At 40.1% G+C, this 20522-nt stretch overlaps 1 protein-coding gene across 1 annotated transcript in view; it reads left to right on the top strand.

Moving 5' to 3' along the window:
• The first annotated feature begins 1042 nt into the window (after positions 1 to 1042).
• The window catches only part of SMS (spermine synthase), a 33497-nt gene continuing 14017 nt past the window's right edge, over positions 1043 to 20522 (top strand). The window contains exons 1-7 of the mRNA XM_009997207.1: positions 1043 to 1176; positions 12779 to 12872; positions 13625 to 13689; positions 16116 to 16291; positions 18105 to 18259; positions 19116 to 19205; positions 20211 to 20325. Of these exons, the coding sequence (XP_009995509.1) occupies positions 1109 to 1176; positions 12779 to 12872; positions 13625 to 13689; positions 16116 to 16291; positions 18105 to 18259; positions 19116 to 19205; positions 20211 to 20325 (763 nt within the window). The 5' untranslated portion in view covers positions 1043 to 1108. The remainder of the gene's footprint in view (positions 1177 to 12778; positions 12873 to 13624; positions 13690 to 16115; positions 16292 to 18104; positions 18260 to 19115; positions 19206 to 20210; positions 20326 to 20522) is intronic.

Genomic DNA, 20522 nt, shown 5'->3' on the forward strand with positions numbered 1-20522 from the left:
TCTGGTTAAAACATACAGGGGTAGAATCTAGGTTTTACAGGGGCAAACTTGGGTTTCAAGTAACTGGGTTTTCAGTTTAGTCTACTGTGGAGTTGTGTTGAAGTGATAGATGAGCCAAACTTAGTGATTTACTTGGTATAGATTTTTTTTGTTCATGTATTTGAAGCTTGTACAAATCAGTAACATCTGGAAACTATTGCTGATTGTGTCTGCAGGCTATGCTTGCTGGTTTTGCTGGTATATGCATTTGGGCACGGGAGGAAAACAAAGTAATTATCTTGATAATTCTTTAATAGGCCCAGGCAGGGCAAATAATATGTCAGTGCCTCTGTAATGTGGCTGTGCCAGATATTTATCTGACAGACTCTTTAAGTCCTGGTTACAATACTGCATGTTGCATGAGTATAGTGGCTTAGTTTTGTGTTTGTGAAGCAAAAATTATCCTTGCCTCATTGGGACAGCCAATATGTTGATACTGAATAGGTTTCTCACTGACACACTGGTATGAGTCTTCAGTTTTTTTCTGTTCTGGCAGATGCAGCTTTACCAGCATCCTTCACTAACTTGCCTTGTGAATTCCAAAATTAACTGACAAAACTTGCAAATTTTTTTGGGGACATTAGTTTGAATAGAACATCTGATATTCCTGTAATGAATATTGTTCTTAAAAAAACAACCCAAACTAATGTGTACAGCAAACCTGAGGCTTCAGAAAAGAGCATATTCTCACTGAAGAAAAACCTTTAGAGACGAAGCATCAGGTTGCTTTTTGGAGATCCTTATTGGATTAACTTCTTTAGTTATTTCTAAGTGAATTTTTGTGTGGTGTTCTGAATGGGAGGTATTTTCTGTAGCATCATAAAGATATTTCAGTCAGGGGCTTGCTGTGTCCTGGATGTTAGAAAATGGGTAATCCAGCAGAGTGGATAGGGTAGGTTGCACTGAGTTTTCAGTGCCTTTGAAAAATGCACTGAGCCTTAAGACAGGGAGATTACTAAGTTTCTTGTCAGTGCTGTGGTTTCTTTCTGATTATTTTTTTCTTTCAAATCTCACAGCTGATTGCAATGCCGTTCTTAAAGCTCTACAGCCCATTTTTCAGGAGCAGGGAATGACAGAAACAGTTCACAACTGGGAAGACCATGGTTATTTAGCAACCTACATTAAAAAAAATGGCAGGTGAGTGGATTTTCTTTTTTTTACTGTAGATTCTATCCTTCCTGAAAAATACTTGCTTCTCACTCTGTTGGGTCTCTTTCTGTTCTGTAAACTGTTATTCTGCCAGCCTTCTATATGAAGTGACTAAAATAAAGCAGAATACTGTTGATAATCTTGTCTGTCATCTTGCAGTTTGGATGTCGGAACCTTTGAATTGGTCAGTCTGGTCTGTATTGAAGCAGTAACATTGTATGGTGTATTGGTCTTAGGGTCAGTCCTTCCAGTTTCAGGACAGCTCAAGTAATTTAAATGTACTTGTAATTCTTTTGACAATTGAATGTCTAGATATGTTCAAGTCTAACCTTAGCATGTGAATGATGAAAATTCTGTCTTGTTACATGTGCTTTTAAACACCTCATTGTATGCTTCAAATTCTTGAGTAACTACTGAAGTAACAGCATGACATTAGAAGACAATGGTAGAAGACACAAATGATGGGGGCAGCCTTGGTTGTAGTGACCATGATAGAGTTCAGAATCATGTGCAGCAGGTGCTGAGCATCTAGCAGGGTCAAAACCCTGGATTTCCGAAGATCTAATGTTGGTGTTTTCAAGGATCTGCTTGGAGAAATCCAATGGGATTGGTTAATATTCAAGTGCCACCTCCTCCAAGCTCAAGATTGAAGTGTCCTGAAGAGTAAGAAATCAAGGAGGAGGGCCAGGAGACCTGTATGGTTGAGTAGGGAACTACTGAACAAACTTAAGTGGAAGAAAGTAAGGTATAGATCATGAAAGAAGGGGTTGACCATTTGGGATGAATACAAGAATGTGGTCAGATGCAACAAGGAAAACTAAGGCCTCCTTAGAATTAAAACTGGCAAAGGAAGTCAAGGACAACAAGAAAGGCTTCTTCAAGTACATTGAAGGTAAAAGGAAGACCACAGGAAATGTGGGCTGATTGCTGAATGAAGTGAGTGCCCTGGTGACAGGATATGAAGAAGGCAGAGTTGCTTTTTGTCTTATTTGCCTTGGTCTTTACTGCTAAGGCTGACCCTGAGGATTCCCAAACCTTCCAGACCACAGAAGAAGTGAGGAGTGAGGAAGACTTTAACATTGATTGAAGAAGATTGGGTTAAAGATCAGTTAAGGAAACTGGACATCTACAGGTCCATGGGCCCCAACAGGATGCACCCATGTGTGCTGAGGAAGCTGGCAGAAGTCATTGCTAGACTTCTCTTTATCATTGAAAAGTCCTGAAAAATGGGAGAGGTGCCTGAGGACTGGAGGAAAGCTAATATCACTCCAGTCTTCAAGAAGGGCAAGAAACAGGACCTGGGTCACTACAGACCAGTCAGCCTCACCTCCATCCCTGAAAAGATGATGGAGCACCTTATTGTGAGGTCATCTCTAAGCACATGGAAAAAAGGTTGTCAGGAGTATGCAGCATGGGTTCACCAAGGGGAAATCATGTTTGACTAATAGCCTTCTATGATGGTGTGACAGAACGGATAGATGCAGGAAGAACAGTGGATGTGTTCTTCCTCAACTTTAGCAAGGCTTTTGACACTGTCTTCCATAACATCCTTGTGGATAAGCTCAGGACGTGTGAGTTAGAAGAGCAGACAGTGAGATAGATTGAGAACTGGCTAAGCAGCAGAGTCCAGAGGGTTGTGATCAACAGTGCAGAGTCCAGTTAGAGACCTGTGACTAGTGGTGTTGCCCAGGGGTCAGTATTGGGCCCAGTCTTATTCAACATATTCATCAATGACATGGATGAGGGGATAGAGTGTATCTTCAGCAAGTCTACTGATGATATTAAACTGAGAGGGTTGGCTGATAGATCTGAAGGCTGTGCAGCCATTCCATGAGATCTAGACAGACTGGAGAGCTGGCAAAGAGGAACCTACTGAGGTTCAACAAGAATAAGTGTGGAGTCCTGCACATGGGCAGAAAAAAACACCATGCACGAAGATAGATTAGGGGTTGACATACTAGAAAGCAGCCCCATGGAGAAGGACCTTGGGGTCCTGGTAGACAGCAAGTTATTCATGGGGCAGCAATGTGCCCTTGTGACCAAGAGAGCCGATAGTATCTTGGGATGCGTTAAGAACAATGTGTCCAGCAGGTTGAGGTTGATTCTCCTCCCCCTCTACTCTGCCCTAGTGGGACCACACCTGGAGAGTTGTGTCCAATTCTGTGCTCCCCAGTTCAAGAGGGACAGGGATATACTGGAAGGAGTCCAGTGGAGGGCTGCAAGGATGATTAAGGGACTGGAACATCTGTCATATGAGGAAAGACTGAGAGACCTGGGGCTGTTTAGTCTTGAGAAAAGACTGAGAAGGGACCCTTATTGTATAGAAATACCTGAAGGGTAGATGTCAAGAATGGGTCAGTCTCTTTTCAGTGGTGCCCTGTGGTAGTATGAGGGGAAATGGCACCAAGCTACAACACAGGAAGTTCCATCTCAACATGAGGACAAACTTCTTGACTGAGGGTGATGGAGCACTGGAACAGGCTGCCCAGACTGGTTGTGGAGTCTCCTCCTCTGGAGATTTTCAAGACCTGTCTGGATGTGTTCCTGTGTGATCTGCCCTGGATGTTCCTGTTGCAGCAGGGGAGTTGGACTCGATCTTCAGAGGTTCCTTCTAACCCCTGTGATTGTATGGCAAAGGTGGCTTGTGTCATTAACAACATTCACATAAGCAGAATCTACTGGGATAGATTGGTAAGCAAAACCAGATTCACTTTATTGCCTGAAGCTGCTTTACAGTGTTAGGGTTAATTAACTACTATATACATTAATCTGACCTATTTATTAGTTACTGCTGTAGTTCTATTGCACTTCATTTGTTTCCAGTTATTCAGTTGTTTGTTATTGAAATTCAATGTGGCAGTCACTGCTTTGTTCTTTTTGAAGTCTCTACTTACTTCAGTAGGGATTCTTCAGGAAACTTCAGATTGGAGTTAAGCTAAATAAGCTTTCGTTTGTTGCCTCTCTTCTCCTGGGTGTCCCGTTGTAACCAACTCAATTGGCCATACTCCTAACATAGATGAGAATTGCCTAAGGATTTTTAAGTTGCATAGATTCTCTCCCTCATTACAGAGAGAGAACTGATATATCTAAGTAGGAAAATTAGATCCTAGGCAGGTGTGTTGCCTGCTGCAATCTGTGTATGAACATACCTGTATGTACAGCTCTATAACTATTTACTTTTATATTAGAAGTACTATAGGCCAAATACACTGGTAAACTTGAGAACTGACTTTAAAATAACAAGCTGGCACGAGTCTAGTCCTATGCTTATATCTTTCCCAGTCACACTCTATGAAGTTCTTGGTATTTTTCACTCAGCTCCAGCCTGAATGCAACTGATTTAGTCAAGTATGGGTTCTCATCTGTTTAATAGCATCACATACTGGACACCTTAGACTAGCGCTGTTTCTTTTCAACTGAAATATGGTAGTGAATACTGAGTTTCAGGGAAAAGTGTGGTTTTAAATATACTCCAAATATGGAGGCATTCTAAATACTGAATGGACTTTTCATTACTGCAGCACCATTTTTGTCTTTCCTGACTTGCATTGGCTTGCTCTATCACTTGCCATTTTACATGACTTTTGGCAGTCAGAAGTCTTCCCTTCTTGTAAATATGCAGGTGCTGCAGCCTTACCTTTCCTTGTTTCACATGTCTGTGGGGCTTCACTGTCTGCAACACTAATCTAACAGTGTATGGGTTCCCCAACAGAAATGTGGTTAGATGTCAAAAAGTTTTAGTTGAGCTTGGTTATAATATCAAATTACTGTTGTCAGCATAATGTTAAGTTGTGAATAAATGTTTTCAGTTCAAAATTACATTTGCTAATGAAGACTCTTATCTCATAAGTTCTCAAAGTTCTGATACAATGCAGGTCTGGAAATAGTTGAGTTTTTAAGACAAGCTATCCAAGGAGAACATCCTAAACATAAGGAATGGCAGTTTGTGATGCAGCCTCAAAACTGAAGAAGGAAGAACAAGAATGCACAGAAGAGCTGAATATTATGGAGACTGTTTACTTTGCAAGTGGCTGTTTCTGGTGCAGTTGTATATGTAAATTAATAAAGAATACTTATGCTTTCTCTCAGTATGTTCATTGCTCTGTGAACTCCAGTGCATACTGCATTTATTTCCCCTGGAAATTAGTCACTTTGCTAATCAACAACTTATTGACTGTAGTGATGTGAGTTAAAGTAGTCTTCCGTGCTTTGTCAGCCCCAATGAAAAAAAAACACTGAATTGGGGAGCCAGTAGCATGTTCACGCATTCCTGTGAGTATTGTTTTCTTGAGTTTTCAGATCACTCAGAAAAAATGCATATACTTTTCTAAGGCAGCCTTAAACCGCGTATTTCAGTTAATGTCAGTTGTTGGAGTTTCAGTTTAATCAAACAAATCAGGGTGTGAACACTTCAAAAACAATAGCCTGGACAGCTGAATACAGAAACAGGCATTTTGTGAGGGCAAGAATGAACTGGTGAACATATGGAGGATACTAATTAAGCAGGCTTTATTTTAAAATGCAGACAAAATTACTATTATATCTTTATATCATTTTGAATCCAGGACATGCAGACTTTACCTTTCCTGCAAAACAGTCTACTTCTGGAACTGAAGTAGCTTGTAGTAAAAGGCAGAAAAAAAAAAATCTGTAAGGGGGTGTGGTAGGTATGTCAAGAGTAGATGAATGGGTGATACTGGGCATAGAAGTTCCCCAGGATGAAAGATTGAGTTGATGCTGTGTGAGTATGCACATACAAATATTTTTAACCAGCCACAGACGACTGAGCCATTGCAAGTCAAAGATGTGAAGCACATGTAACAAGCTGGGTACTAATCCCAGGAAAAAAAAAACCGACACGTTTTAGCAGCGATAGTAATAAGTTGCTAAACAGTGTCTTAAACTCCAGTCTGCAGAGATAACCCCCTGTAGCCTGCAGGGTGCTACAGACTGTTGAATTGTGGGCGCTGCTGTTAACAAAAACTGTCAAAGATGCCATATGAGCGGCCCCGTGGAGGGCTGTGGTTGCTAAACGACTTGGAGCTGATTTGGGGATTAAGCCATGCTTTCCTGTTGTCATTACCAAAGCAACAGATCCCGGTTCTCTTTTGTCTGAAGTTAAACAAGCAAAAGTCATGTGGCAACTCTACCTGGTCCATTTACTTTGTGATTGACTCTGACAAAGGACCTAATTGAGGGAAGTTCAGCTGAAAACGTCTACTAATGGGGTTGTCAACACAAGGCTCTTGAGCCGGGCAGGAAATGGCTCACCAGCCATGCAAGTCCCTGTCTGTAGTGGTGGGGAGATGGATACACTTCTGTCTGCTTTGCCACCTCCCTTGCCCAAACGCTGAATAGGGGTAAAGTAGCACATGCAGGAGAGGAGCCCTGTCTGGTGCCTCAGTAGTGTTGTTTGCCTGAGCTGTGTTTTCAGATCATTCCCAGGATGTTTTCAGGGTCAGCCTAAGCAGCATCCTTTTATTGTAGTGGCACTTAGTCTGGCTTAGACTGGACAGTTAAAAATGTTTGAAGTCTTTAAATGTCACAGGGTCCTGTATATCTTAACAAATTAAAAAAACCAAAAAGGTTGTTAAAGCATGGGTAGGGAGAAAATAATTACAGCAAGGATTTGGAAGTGTAGTATCTTATCAAGTGATACTACATTTTAGTAGTATCACTACTTGTGAGCAGGTACTCTTCTGTAACATATTGTGTACAGCTACCAGGGCTTTTCTTCACCTTCATGTATCGACATTCCTTCTTGTCATGTTGCACTTGAAATTTCTTTTAAAACCCACAAAACCTGAAGTTTAAGCATTACTGTCTCTGCAGAAGAAGACTGTCTTTTAGAAAAGCTTTGACCTCCCCTATGCGCACATCCATTTTTAGCTTCTGCTTTGTGTCTGTTCTTGTTTAGAGAAGTATAATCCTTCTGGTATTTGGTTCCACTGTTCACAGCAGAGGAAGGTTTATTCATTGAAGTTAGTTTGTCTGTCACTGAGATAACAATGAATATGTTAACACCGTGAACTATGTTAGTCTTTTGCTAACCATTCTATCTATGCTGGTCAGTATATTTTAAAGGAGTGGGATGAACATTCCTCAGTTCTTTGTTTCAGGCTGAAATGTTGGAGTTTATTCATGGAGTTACTTGGAGCCCAAATCTGGGCTGAAGAATCTGGAAGCAGTTGCCAGGAATCAGCAACAGTTTTTACCAATGAAAGCTGCCACAGTTCTAATTCCTGATTTTGTAAAAAGAGAACAGGAATGATGGTATAGTGAAAAACTGTAATTGCTTAATTCTTTATGGTCTCTTAAGGACTTAAAAATTAGGATGAAAAGTGCTTTTTTAAAAGTAGAATATGGTTTATTTAAACAATGTCATGATGACTTGCTAATTTTGGGATTCCTTATATAAACTGGTTTAAATTTCTTCCTCATTATAGTAATTTGACAGGTGATGCTATTATTGGCAGGCTATTTTTCCAATACTTGAATTACTTCATCTGTAGTGAGACAAAGTTACTCTGTCAACAAATAAAAGCTTTGTCTGGTGCAGAGGTGTTTGTAGGTACCTGTATCGAGTTTTATTCCGTGGACATGGTGGGGGTGGAAATCCTTTCTCGAATATGTGGGATTGCAGTATTTTTTACTCTTCAGTATAGGTAGCTAAGATAGCATACACATTTTGTCTCAGAGTGTGTTGATTTCTGTGCTTCTGGTTCCCTTTAAGTAAAGAGGATACTCATCCAAAATCTCTCGGTTTCAAAGCATTTACTTTTTGAGTCATGCAATTGGGATTTATTTCTTAGCATCTGATGTTCTCTGTTCAGGTGGCAAGCTGCAGCACTCAAGACAAGATGCTGCACTCAATAGGATTGTTTCTGTAGTTGAGACTCATTTGCATAGAAGTGCTAAAAGCTTGAGTTCTGCTGGAGGAGACAGCAGGTATGCAGGTGCAGCAGCAAGTGGGGCCTTGTTAAAGGGGGTACCCCTTTTCACGTTGTCTGGTAGAGAGGATCCTTTCTCACTGGGCTTTCTTCTTACTGCTTTTACTAACGCGCATGCAAGCACTCACACCAAAGGTGTAGCAGATGTTTTATTTTGAAAACGGGAATTAAATTTTTTAGTAAGGCAAGATGCAGGGGGGAGACTTTTGAAGAAAACTTCATTTTTCACAGTTTTTACCACCAATTTGGACTGTAAAGTAGCCTTTGCTATATTTTCAAAGGAGAACATGGAAACTATATTATCAAGGTTCTTAAAGCTGTATCCCAAATATTGCAAGAGCTGCTGCTGAAAATCAGCATTCACGTGCATTCTGCCAAGCAGATGAGTGTCAGGTAACAAAGGCCAGAGTAGCCTTTGCTCTCTGCTGGTTGAAACTTTTTTGGGTTCAGCCATTACCTTAACGCTACTGGTCTGGTTACTTTTCTGAACGTACGCATGCATTGTTTGCAGTGTATTTAATTCTTTACAGGTATTGTAGCTATTTTGGTTGTAAATTTCTAACCAGGTGACTTTTAGTGTATGTATAACCAACCTGGATTTGTGTCTGCTTCTTTGAAGAATTTGAATTTAATTTAAGGTTGTTTATCAGAAATTAACTCTGGGATCATCAGCCAGATGCTCACTACACTACTCCAGGCTGCTGCCTGCCTTTCATCTCTCTCCCCACTGCAGTTGTCAGGACCCTGCTATTCTGGTAGAGGTGACAATTTGATGAAATGAATCATGGGTCTGCAGTGTTACTGTCTCTATATTCAAATGCTGTCATACCACGTAATGATGTGTGGTTGTGCTTTTCAGAGCAACTCTCCTCTCTGCCTCTTCTTGTCTCTCACCCAGAAAAAGACCCCAAAGCAAAGGTAATAATGTCCCCTCCTGAGGATGTATTTCATGCAGTCCCAGGAGAAATGAAGACAATGTCAGCCATTAAATCCTATGTCATTCCTGTAGGAAAGGAATTGAAAAGGAAACTCAAGTCATGGGACAGTAAATCTGTTGCTTATCTGTGTAAATAGCAACCACTGGAATATAGGAATAAGGTGATTAAAAGTTTTTCTAAGTGGAAATATTTCTGGCATTGTGTCAGATTTCAGTAATTTAATAAGGGTGCTGTCTTGTCTGTAGTGCTGCAGCTTTGCAGGGCTGGAGCAGGTCTGTGGACTTCATCGGAAATGTCCTTTTTCACTGAACGGTCATGTCCAAAACTCGCTGGAGTGACCAGTGCCTCTGTCTAGAAAGTTCTGCTTTCCCTCCTTTTTAAAAATAAAAATATCTATCTGTATCTCCTGGAGTCTTGTGGTAAAGCTGTTTGTCCTTTTAATGGGGTAAAATAGTGTGGTTTATTTTATACAGGAGTAATTTCGTTGTGGGGGGAGAGGGGGGGGAAAGGAATGCTTATTTTAAGGCTATTCTGTGGTTTTGCATAATGGGCATGGGGCGTAGGGCCATTTTGTGGTCCTAGATCAAAAACCTTCGTCGGGAGGACACCTGGTGGACAGTCGCTGAGGTGTAGGGAGGGTCACTGAAAGATGGTGACAATCTGCAGGTACTTGGGAGGGGGAAAACAGTGAGGACCTGTGCGTAATGTATATGTTTTGTGCTTAAGGTCTTCAGGGAAACTCGAGACTTCTCAGGCTCGTTTTTTGAAAAGAAATGAGTGACACTCGGTTTCTTTGTTAAGCTGTAAACACATCACAGCTACAGATCACTGCTGTCTAAAGTCTACAAGTGTGTTTATTTTTTTAATCACTCCACTCTGGTTCATAATTTGATCATTATAGAGTTACAAAAAATTATTATCTTCAGATAACACTATATTCAGGATTTTCTCTCTGACTGTGACTAAGGATATTTCCTGGCCAAAGTTCCCACCACCACGGCAGAGGTGGTTTCATATTGAGGCTGGCAGTTTAGGGAAGGAGCTCTGGAAGGGACAAAAAAGCTGGGAGTGGTGGGGAAATGGGATGCCACCTAAACTTTGTGTTAACAAAGGTCGGTTTGTGTTTTGCCTTTGAGGCTAAGTGGGGTGGTAAGAGAAGACAAAGAAAGGGGCGTTCAAAGAACTGTGTACAGCTTAACCTGAGGTTTCTCTGTATTGTACTAATGGACTTCCACCCCTGGATACCCTACTTTGCTTGGGTGTTCTGTGCCCATCCCCTCCTCTGCCTTCTTTTCATACATGCTTCCCCTCCCTTCCTTTACCTGTAATCCTCTTGTAGCCTTTCTGTTTCTTTTTGTATACTACCCTCCCCAGTATGGAAAGGATATTGCCTCTGACACTGTATTTTTGTAGTCACCTTCCCTGTAGTCCTTATCTTTTGTTTTTTGCAAGTTTTTTAAGGTCCTCTGTTTGTCTACCCAGCACCTAGCATAGTGAAGCATTGCTCTTTGTTCTTTAAATGCTTATGTAATAAATGTAGTATACACTATAAGACTATCTGTCTTGCATCTGTATTTATCTATGAGGTTTTGCTGCTGTAATTTCTTTGCCAGTCAAAGCTTCAGGACACTTAATTTTTCTAATACATAAATTTTTATTCACTTTGAATATGAACACTGTCTCTGAATATTTGCCACAAAGTTAAAAAAAAAACCTACGCGAATAAAAAAACCAAAACAAAACACCCAAGTGAAAAGGAAGGAGTAAGGGAAGTGTCCAGTTGTTTTCTTGAGACTTGATTAGAAAAGCCAAAGGCATGGACTGTGAAAAGGAAGATCTCCCCACTGTAGAAGAGCAGATTCATGACAATCTGAAAGATCTAGAGGTGCAGAAGTCCATGAGACCTGATGGTATTCATCCACAGCTCCTGAAGGGAGTGACTGATGAAGTTGCAAAGCCTCTGCCCATCATATTTGAAAAGTCATGGCAGTCTGGAGAAATTCCTACTGACTGGAAGAGGGGAAATGTAAATCCCATTTTCAAAAAGGGAAAAAAGGAAGACCGGGGAAACTAAAGTGTTGCCTTTGTGTCCAGCAAGATCATGGAGCAGATCCTCCTGAAGGCTCTGCTAAGGCACGTGGAAAACAAGGGTGTGATTGGTGACAACCAAAGGCAAATCCTGCCTGACTAATTTGGTGGTCTTCTACAGTGGGGTTGTAGCATTAGTGGACAAAGGCAGAGCAATTGATGTTATCTACTTGGACCTGTGCAAAGCCTTCAGCACTGTCCCTCACGATATCCTGGTATCAAAATTGGAATGGTGTGGATTCAGTGGATGGACCACTCATTGGGTAAGGAGCTGGTTGGGTGGTCGCACTCAAAAGACTGGTAGTCACCCACTCGATATCCAGATGGAGAACAGTGGCAAGTAGTGCTCCCCAAGGGTTGGTACTGGGACTGGTGCTATTTAACATCTTTGTTGGAGATTTGAACAGTGACATTGAGTGTACCCTCAGCAAGTTTCCTGATGACACAAAACTGTGTGGTGAGGTTGACATACTGGAGGAAAAGGATGCCATCCAGAGGAACCTTGACAGGTTTAAGAGGTGGGCTTGTGCAAACTGCATGAAGTTCAACAAGGCCAAGTTCAAGATTCTGCACTTGGGTTGGGGCGATCCCAAGTACAAATAAAGGTTGAGTGGAGAATGGATTGAGAACAGCCCTGAGGAAAAGGACTTGGGGGTTATGGTAGACAAGAAGCTCAACATGAGCTGGCAACATGTGCTTGCAGGCCAGAAGGCCATCCGTGTCCTGGGCTGCATCCAAAGTGTAGCCAGCAGGTCAAGGGAGGTGATTCTTCCCGTTTACTCGTCTCTTGTGAGGCCTCACCTGGAATAGTGTGTGTCCAGTTCTGCAGTCTTCAACATGGGACGGTCATAGAGCTGGTGCAGGTCTGGAGGAGTGCCGCGAAGATGTGCGGGCTGCAGCACCTCTCCTATGAAGACAGGCTGAGAGAGTTGGGGCTGTTCAGCCTGGAGAAGAGAAGGCTCCATAGAGACCTTATAGCAGCCTTCCAGTGCCTAAAGGGGCTACGGGAAAGTTGGGGAGGGACTTTTACAAGGGCCTGTAGTGAAAGGACAAGGGGTAATGGATTAAGACTGGAGGAGGGAAGATTTAGGTTAGATATTAGGAAGAAATTATTTAGTGAAGCACTTGTACAGGTTGCCCAGGGAAGTTGTGGAAGCCCTATTCCTGGAAGTGTTCAAGAGTAGGTTGTATTTGGCTTTGAGCAACCTGGTCTGGTGGTAGGTGTCCATGCCCATCCTTGATTCTATGATTGCGATTGAAAACCAAACCAACACAATACAGCAGTTCAAGAAGCCCTAATTTAAAGAGCTAAGAGTAGTACACAATATATTTTCCCCCTGTAGTGTAGCTGTTCTGTTTTAAACACCCTGTTTACTGCCTTGCTGTCTGCTGATTTTGTTAGTTACATAGTGACTGGCATGCATGCTCTTGCAACTTCTGTTTGTTGCTAAGTTACTTGCAGACTAAGACCAGAACTAGCATTGCCAACAGTTACAGATGGCTTGAAAAAGAAACGTGCATTCCAAATTTAATGTAACTCATTTCTGACTTCCTTTTGTCACTCAACCTGATTTTCAATTATAAAGTTGTCATCACTGTCCCTTTATTTTGTAGTTTTGCCAATTTGAGAATTCACCCTCACGGACTAGTGTTGGTGGATCTGCAGAGCTACAGTGATCATACGAAAGGAAGAGAGGAAGTCGATCAGGTATGGGTAAAGCATATCTTACTAGAATTATCAAACTTTATGTAGAACCCCTTCTTTTCTTCAGGTCTGTCAAAGTATATCTTTGTAAAAGATCTTAATATAGCGAAGTTAGTTTAAATGTGAGTCCTTGCAGATGAGGAGCAGTAACACTTACTGTAGTTGCATACACATACATGTATTTTGCATATCCTGGGCCTTGTGTTCTTTGCTGTAAAAGTTGTAAAGATGTGATAGGCTTGATTAGGGGTCAGGACTCTCTTTAGGTACCCAGGGCAGTGAGAAAGGAATGATGCTTAACCCGCAACCTGGTGTGTTTATTACATTTTTGCCTTCTCTGATCTGAGAGATGGGGCGCCTCTGCTCAAACTTCTTCCCCACAGAGAAAAATCATTTCATCTTTCCTGACCTGAAGGCTGCAGAAATTTGATATTGCAGGGGAATAGGCCGCTGCTTTGACAGGAGTGAAACCTTACGGGGGTCTTGTGTTTCCTCTTTGGCTGTGCCTGAACAATCTGGCTATGTTATCCTGGGGGACAGATAAATGCAGTGATGGCAGCTGCTACAATATGCACATTCTTGCTAGTAATGAGAATAAGGTGACCAGTTAGTTATTCATAGGCTCTAAGATTACATTTCAAAGCCTTTCTATGCAAGTGCTACTTCTTATTGCCTTCCATGTAGCCTAATTTAACAGATATTTTGCATGAAGTGACCTCCTATGAATTCCACCTCTCTTGTTTGCTATTTTTCAGCTTCTAAACAAAGTAGAAGAAAGAATGAAAGAACTGTTTCATGGTAATATAAAAAGGGTGAAACGGTAAGTTTATGCATCTGGTTCCCTATGTGACTTGTCTGCAGTTGCTAAAGATAATAAGCAAATTATACTTTGCTGTACTACAATGAATAACCTGCAGTACAAATTTATGCATGTTTTTTTTTCCCCCCAATATTTGTAAACAACTTTTTTGCAGAATTGAAGATACTGTGAGCTTTGTCATCTTACTAAGCTTCTTTAGTTTTGATACTTTGGGCAAGCATTATTTCTTTAATTTGCTTCATAGTTGCATGAAATGGTGGGAGAAAATGGATCCGGGAAGCAAGAGCAGACTGCTCTGAAAGGGCTGGGGAATTAAGGGTGGCAGGGGGATAGGCCAGGGCATGAACCACAGCCTCTGGGCCACATCCTAGAGGTTATGGACAAGGTGAGCAGGGCTGGTGATGATGACCAGGGTCCCCCAAAAAGGTTTCCTTCATCTCTCTCTCACAACTCTGCCCTGCTACACTGATCTTGGGGCACACATGGCAAAAAACCTTGGGGGAACCTCTGTGCTAGGGCCCTGCCAAGAGTATAGAAATGTTTTCTGTCCGTTTTTTTTTTTTAATATAACTGATGACTGCAGAAGAAGGCTTTGCAAACCTGTCATTTTGGTTTACTTAAATACAGGGTTATATATTAAACTGTAGGGATGCTAACTGTAGTTCATTGCCTGTTCCTGGAACAGCATTCATGATGGAGTTCCCCAGGGATCTGGAAGGACACGGCTTGAGTTGTGGAAGGACACAGCTCTTCCTGATGGCTGTAGTGATGACTGGCACCTCGAAGTTAGGGCACACTTACTGCAGGCATGCACTTTCTGGAAGGTGCGACAGGTGCTTTTAAAGAGCTTAGTCAGAAGTTGAAATGGTTTAAGAAAAGTAAAAAGCAGTGTAAAATCAAGAAGATTTGGTAAAGCTAAAGAGTAAACTATGGAATGGGAAAGCAGCTAAGGAGTACTTCAGCAGAAAGTGTTCTGAAGGCTGTGTGAGACCACAAGTAAAGTGGTGATGATTTGCAAAGTGATGTTATACCCTGAATAGTGCTTTTTGTTTTCAACAGTTGTGTGTAAAATACAGAGGGGTAGTTATCTGGCTTTACTTCATCCTGGTAAAGCCTCAACTGGCACACAGCATGCAAATATAGATAATCTTGTGTATGTGGAGGAGAGGTTCTCCCTCTGAGGATATTTTGTTACTGAAATATGATACTGGAAGTTTGTGGAATCCCAGTCATAGGAATTTGTCAAAAAATGTATCAGGAAAAAGTCTGCCTGAAGTAATCTGGATTAGTTTGGTTACCTTAGGATAGGAAGATGAACCTCCTAGAACAGTTGATCCAGCATAAGTCACACACCCCTCAGCTTTTTTCTTTTGATTTTTAGATTTCCTTTACATCCTTCTGGTGTTATTTTCACGCTGCTGGAAACGTTCCTGCCTTTTTATTGTCCTAGTGAACCAGATGCTCTTGCTCTCTCTGTGTGCTGCCATCTTGCGGCTCACCGGGGGTGCAAAATGTTTCTGAAACCTTTATTGAGACATTTGGTGAATTTAGAAGCAGCTTGTCTGCATCTGGTTTTCTGCTGCACCCTTCTCTGGAAAAAAAACACTTTAATTCTGAATCTTATGAACTCTTTGCCTGCACATTTTGCTTAAAATGGGCTGTAATAATTTTGATAATTCGCTGCCATTTCAAATATAGTTTGTCTTTACAGGCAAAATACTGATTCGACTCAGGATACTTCTATGAGGAATTTTCACCAAAACCAAACAAAAAACCCCAAAACAACACAAAGAAAAAACACCCAAAAAACCCCAATTAACAAAGCAAAAACAATCTATGAAGATCCTTGCACCACATTTAAAAAGTAATGCAAACAGTCAGCTGATACCAAGGATTGTGCTTATTCACTGCAGAGTTTGAACCACTTTAATAGTTCACTTTTTATGTTTGGATATGTATTTCAAATGTCTTTCAGTACAACTTTAGAAGGATGAGATCCACTAGTCTGAAAGAAATGGCATTTTTAGCTGAGCTGAAGGTGGGAAAAGATATTGTCATGGTTTTCTGCATTCTGCTTTTGTATTGTATCCATTTCTAGTAACGAGCTGTTTCATCTGCAGAGGCTGGTATGTTATGTAAATCCCCTCTCTTAGGGTAGACGTAGATTGATGCATGCATTGTAGAAGTTGTCCATAAAGCAAAACCATTTATATTTCTCCTGTGCCGTAACAAGTTATGTATATTTAATGTATTGCTGATAGGTTTCTTAAATTCATTGAGGATTAAATTTTGCAAGTTCTCTTAGATCCCTCTTGTAAATATTTATTTATTATGGTGAACCCACAGGATGTTTAGCTGGAATTTGTTTTTAAACATAAACATTCTCAAATGTTTTGTAATCTTTTTTTCTTATTATCTCTTTCTAGATTGCCAGCCATTTTGAGAGGAGGTGTCATTGATAGATACTGGCCCACAGCTGATGGGCGCCTGGTGGAATACGACATAGATGAAGTTGTTTATGATGAAGATTCACCTTTTCAGAATATTAAAATCCTGCATTCAAAACAGTTTGGGAATATTCTTATTCTCAGTGGGGATGTTAGTAAGTATAATTTCATTTGAGGGTATTTTGTCTGAAATTTTAGGAGTTGGGGCTTTTCCTATCTTGGTGTGTCACAATTTTACTAGATTATGAAGGATCATGGGTCTGATGCAAGGAAGCCACGTATATGTGTGTACACATATATCTGTTCCTGTGTATAAAGCATTTTTATGTAAAAGACTGACCAGTGTAAATCTAGACTACAAAAAAAGATTTCTTCTTTTTCCAAAATTGTCTTTGCTATGAAAGGTGGCAAGGAAGAAAAGAACTCAAGAGTGCTCTCTAGCAGAGATTACTCCTTTCTTCCAGATGAGCTTTTACCTGTTTGTTTCAAGTCCAACCTCTTGAAGGCCTTGGCAGTGAATCAAACTATTCTTTAGGTCTTCAAAATGCAGGGGACTTCTAAGGAAATATGAAGAAATGGGACCTGGTGGGTATATGTGTGGGTATAATCCTGCTGGTCGCTTAATTCTCTAGGGGAATTACTTGCTTGTTGAGATACACGACAGCTGTTTCTTAAACCGTTTAGCTACTTTATTGGTGAACATCTTTTGACACTGTCTTCTTCAGAATGCTCGGTTGAACTCCTCAGTTAATCAGAAGAGTAACCTAACCTTTATGGGAGGGTTTTTACGTGTGGTACTCCTTGACCACTGATCTTTGTATTTGTGAAAGTGAACTTGGGAGAAGATGGGCTGCTGTTCTTTTAAGCTGTTTGCTAGAAAATTTAGGTAACCAGGAGTATGCTTTGTAAAACCTCTCAGTACTTATGTTGGAAAGTACCGACTGAGGTAAATGAGGGATGTTGTTGTCTAATTTCAGTCTAATGGGAGGGTAATTAAGAAACTTGACTATAGCTTTTTAAATCACCAGAAATGCCTTTAACTGTGCAGTTAGCTTTATGCAGCTGTCAGGGGGACTTCTGTGCAGTTGGCAGCTGAAAAGTGTTGTTATTGAGCTCATTAGCAAGGTATTTTCTAATTCAGTTAGAATTGTACTTGAAATCAGTAAGTTAGCTATTCCATACTTCTGGCCAGAAATTTTCATCAGTGTTTCATATGGAGATGAGATTTTGTTTGAACATTTTCAAAATGTACCTCATAGAAAGAGGAGGTATGCCATTACTTACTTAGCTTTCATGGGATTTTAAAATACTGCTTTGTGCCAGTTAAGTGCTGATTGCTAGGCAGAATGGTAGGATATGCCATGATGTGCTGCTGCACAGTGCTTTGCCCTTGTAGCTCAGATTTGTTATTGGAGCTTAGGAATGTTACTGTCTGCTTTTAAGCTAATGGTGAACAAGTCAGCAGAAGGCATGCTTCAGGGCCTTTCAGCAGTTAGATATTAAAAGTAGTAATGCTTCTGTGCAGGTATCCTCTGGGGTGCATCTGCGTTGGTCTTTATAGTTGGGGTTTAGTTTAGAGTGTGCTTTCAAAAATCTACTAATCTGTCTCATGCAGCACTAGTTTGAGATGAAAGCCCACTGAATATCAAGTCTTAAGTACTGACTGCTTTGCTCTACAACTTTGCTTCTCTCAACATGAAGTACTTCTTAATGCTGAGGTCACTGTTGCTGGGTTTGCACTGAGAACTAGAAAAATCCTGTGTATGATTCTGAGGAAGATGTCAGTAGCTCTGGTAAATCACCAGCCTTCTGTTACCTGGCTGTCTCTTGAGAGATAAGTTGTTTCTGTGGATGCTCTTGCTTTGGTCTGTATTATATTACCTTTGGATTAATAGCAGTTAATACCAGTTAATGAAAGAATCAAAGATATAAAGATTTTGTCCAACTTGTTCTCTTCCTTCCATTCAGATCTGGCAGAGAGTGACCTGGCATATACTCAAGCCATAATGGGCAGCGGAAAGGAAGATTACACTGGGAAAGAAGTACTAATCCTGGGAGGTGGTGATGGAGGTATACTGTATGAGATAGTCAAACTGAAGCCAAAGATGGTTACTATGGTAGAGATATCCTTTGACAAATGACTTAACATTCATTTCAACATTTTTCAGCCTGTGTTTTCTGCTGATGTCTTAGCATTGAACACAACTATCACGTTCTGATTTGCATGAGGAGATAGGGTCTAAAATGACTCAGTGATTGCGTATTTGTGCATCATTATGTAGCATGTGCTTTCAAGTTCCCAATTCATACTGTAATTCTTGAGTAGCAAGTTACATAGAACGGGAAAGGAACACTTCTGTCATCACACTAGTATCTTTGGGCTGAGTTCTGCCTTCTTGGTTTCTTTCTGTTTTCCTAAACAAAACTATAAAAAAAAAATCCCTAGAAGGAAAAGGTTTAATCAACTAGAACGTCAGGACTTAGTGAATTGTGTTGGTGGCAAGCAGATTCTTGCCCTGTCTTAAAAATACTGAGACAAATAAAGTTTTTGACATTTTGTAGTTCAAATAGTTTTTAAAGGAAAATACTGTTAGTCATAAGAAATTTTGTTTGTCATAGATTTTGGTATCTCCTTGCTTGAAACTAAAAATAATTGTTTCAAAACTGTGTCAGAGTCTTAACCTAGTTTAGCTTTCTGGGGTTTTAAAACACACCACCCTATTGTTCAGATTTCAAGCTTTCACAGTAATGGTAACCTAAGGTACCAGAAATACTGGTTAAAAACAAAAATAAGCACTTCCTGAACCTCTTAGAGAATTTGGAGGCAAATACATAAGGTTGACTATTGCAATACTATATCAAGATACACATCTTACTATTCCTTTGTGAATGTCACCTTTTTGAGAACTACTTTCTGAAGAAATAGAAACTGTTACTGTATTATTTCTGGAACATAGAATGCCTTAACCAGCTTCAAACATTGACCAAATGGTGATCGATGGGTGTAAAAAATACATGCGTAAAACATGCGGAGATGTCTTAGACAATCTGAAAGGAGAGTGCTATCAGGTAATTTTTAATTTTTCTTCCATTACAAGTAATATTTCAAATACAGTTTTACCTAGCCTGGAAGACTGTTATGGCAAAGTTTTAGTGGAAAGTCTTCTGATTAATTTTGGGAAGGATTTTTGCCTTTTTTACTGCACTTCTATATTTTAATAGCTGGCAGTGGGATTTGTGCTGGAAGTATATATTAGTGCTCAGACTCCTCCATATAATTATATCTAGCTTTTAAGGCGTGTGAAATAGGTGAATGTTTTCTGTCGTAGCTTACAAATAAAGATGAAATACCAGTAAGGATACAGTGTTAAATATAATTCCTTAAATTGATGTAAAGATAGAGGAATGTTTATTTCAGTTAGTTGTCCTGTACTGCTGAGACTATCTGAATTTGTAATAGACATTTGTAAATTACTTTGCAGGAAAAATCTGTTAGCATTACACTTCTAGTATGTAATTTTTATTTTTTAAAAAATTATAAATAAATTTTGCATCCCTGCAGTTAAGGTTTTGAAATGCTGCATCTGACAAAGCTTGCAAGTTAGCTTAGGTGTAATCTGACATCTTCACTCGAAATATTTTCTTTTTGTTTTCATTACTGGTCCTTAAGGCTTTCACAGACACTAGTATACAGGTGTTAGCTTAAAAAAAAGTGCAAAAAATTAACAAAGAAGTCACATGCACGTGGTTCTTCATACAAATATTTTACTCATATTTTACTTAAGACTGCTAACTGTTCTTACCAGTTGCTAGGTAGAACAGTGGTCACCCATCAGTCAATGACAGAGCTAGGAGATTCAGTACTATAGTGCCTACATTGTCATTGTCATAGTTATTACAATTGCATGTCCTTTTCTTATATGATGTAAAAAGTTGAAAAGGGAAGGTAAAATTAAACATCTATTCGGTTTTGTAGTTTTCCCTTCTTTAATTCCTGCGAATCCACATTTGTTCATTTTACCTGATCAGTTTTGAGGTATTTGAAGGACTAGCCAAAGTATTTAATTCTTACAGGTTTTAGTTGAAGACTGTATTCCTGTACTGAAGAAGTATGCCAAAGAAGGAAGGATGTTTGATTATGTAATTAATGATCTCACGGCTGTTCCAATCTCCACATCTCCAGAAGAAGGTTAATCTTCTAATTTATATTCCCAAACTTCTGTGAATTTTTCACATTTCCACCCCTCTGCTGCATAATAGTTGTCAGTTAGCAACAAAAGTACTTGGATTCTTACACTTCCAGTATCAAAACTGAGAGGCAAAGAATGATAGTTACACATCTGTTCCTTTTGAATTTTCTTGAATGTTAGAAAAAATCAGCAAGTG

The sequence above is a fragment of the Chaetura pelagica genome, unplaced genomic scaffold, assembly GCF_000747805.2.
Source record: "Chaetura pelagica isolate M959 unplaced genomic scaffold, ChaPel_1.0 scaffold80, whole genome shotgun sequence".
Classification (NCBI taxonomy): Eukaryota; Metazoa; Chordata; class Aves; order Apodiformes; family Apodidae; genus Chaetura; species Chaetura pelagica.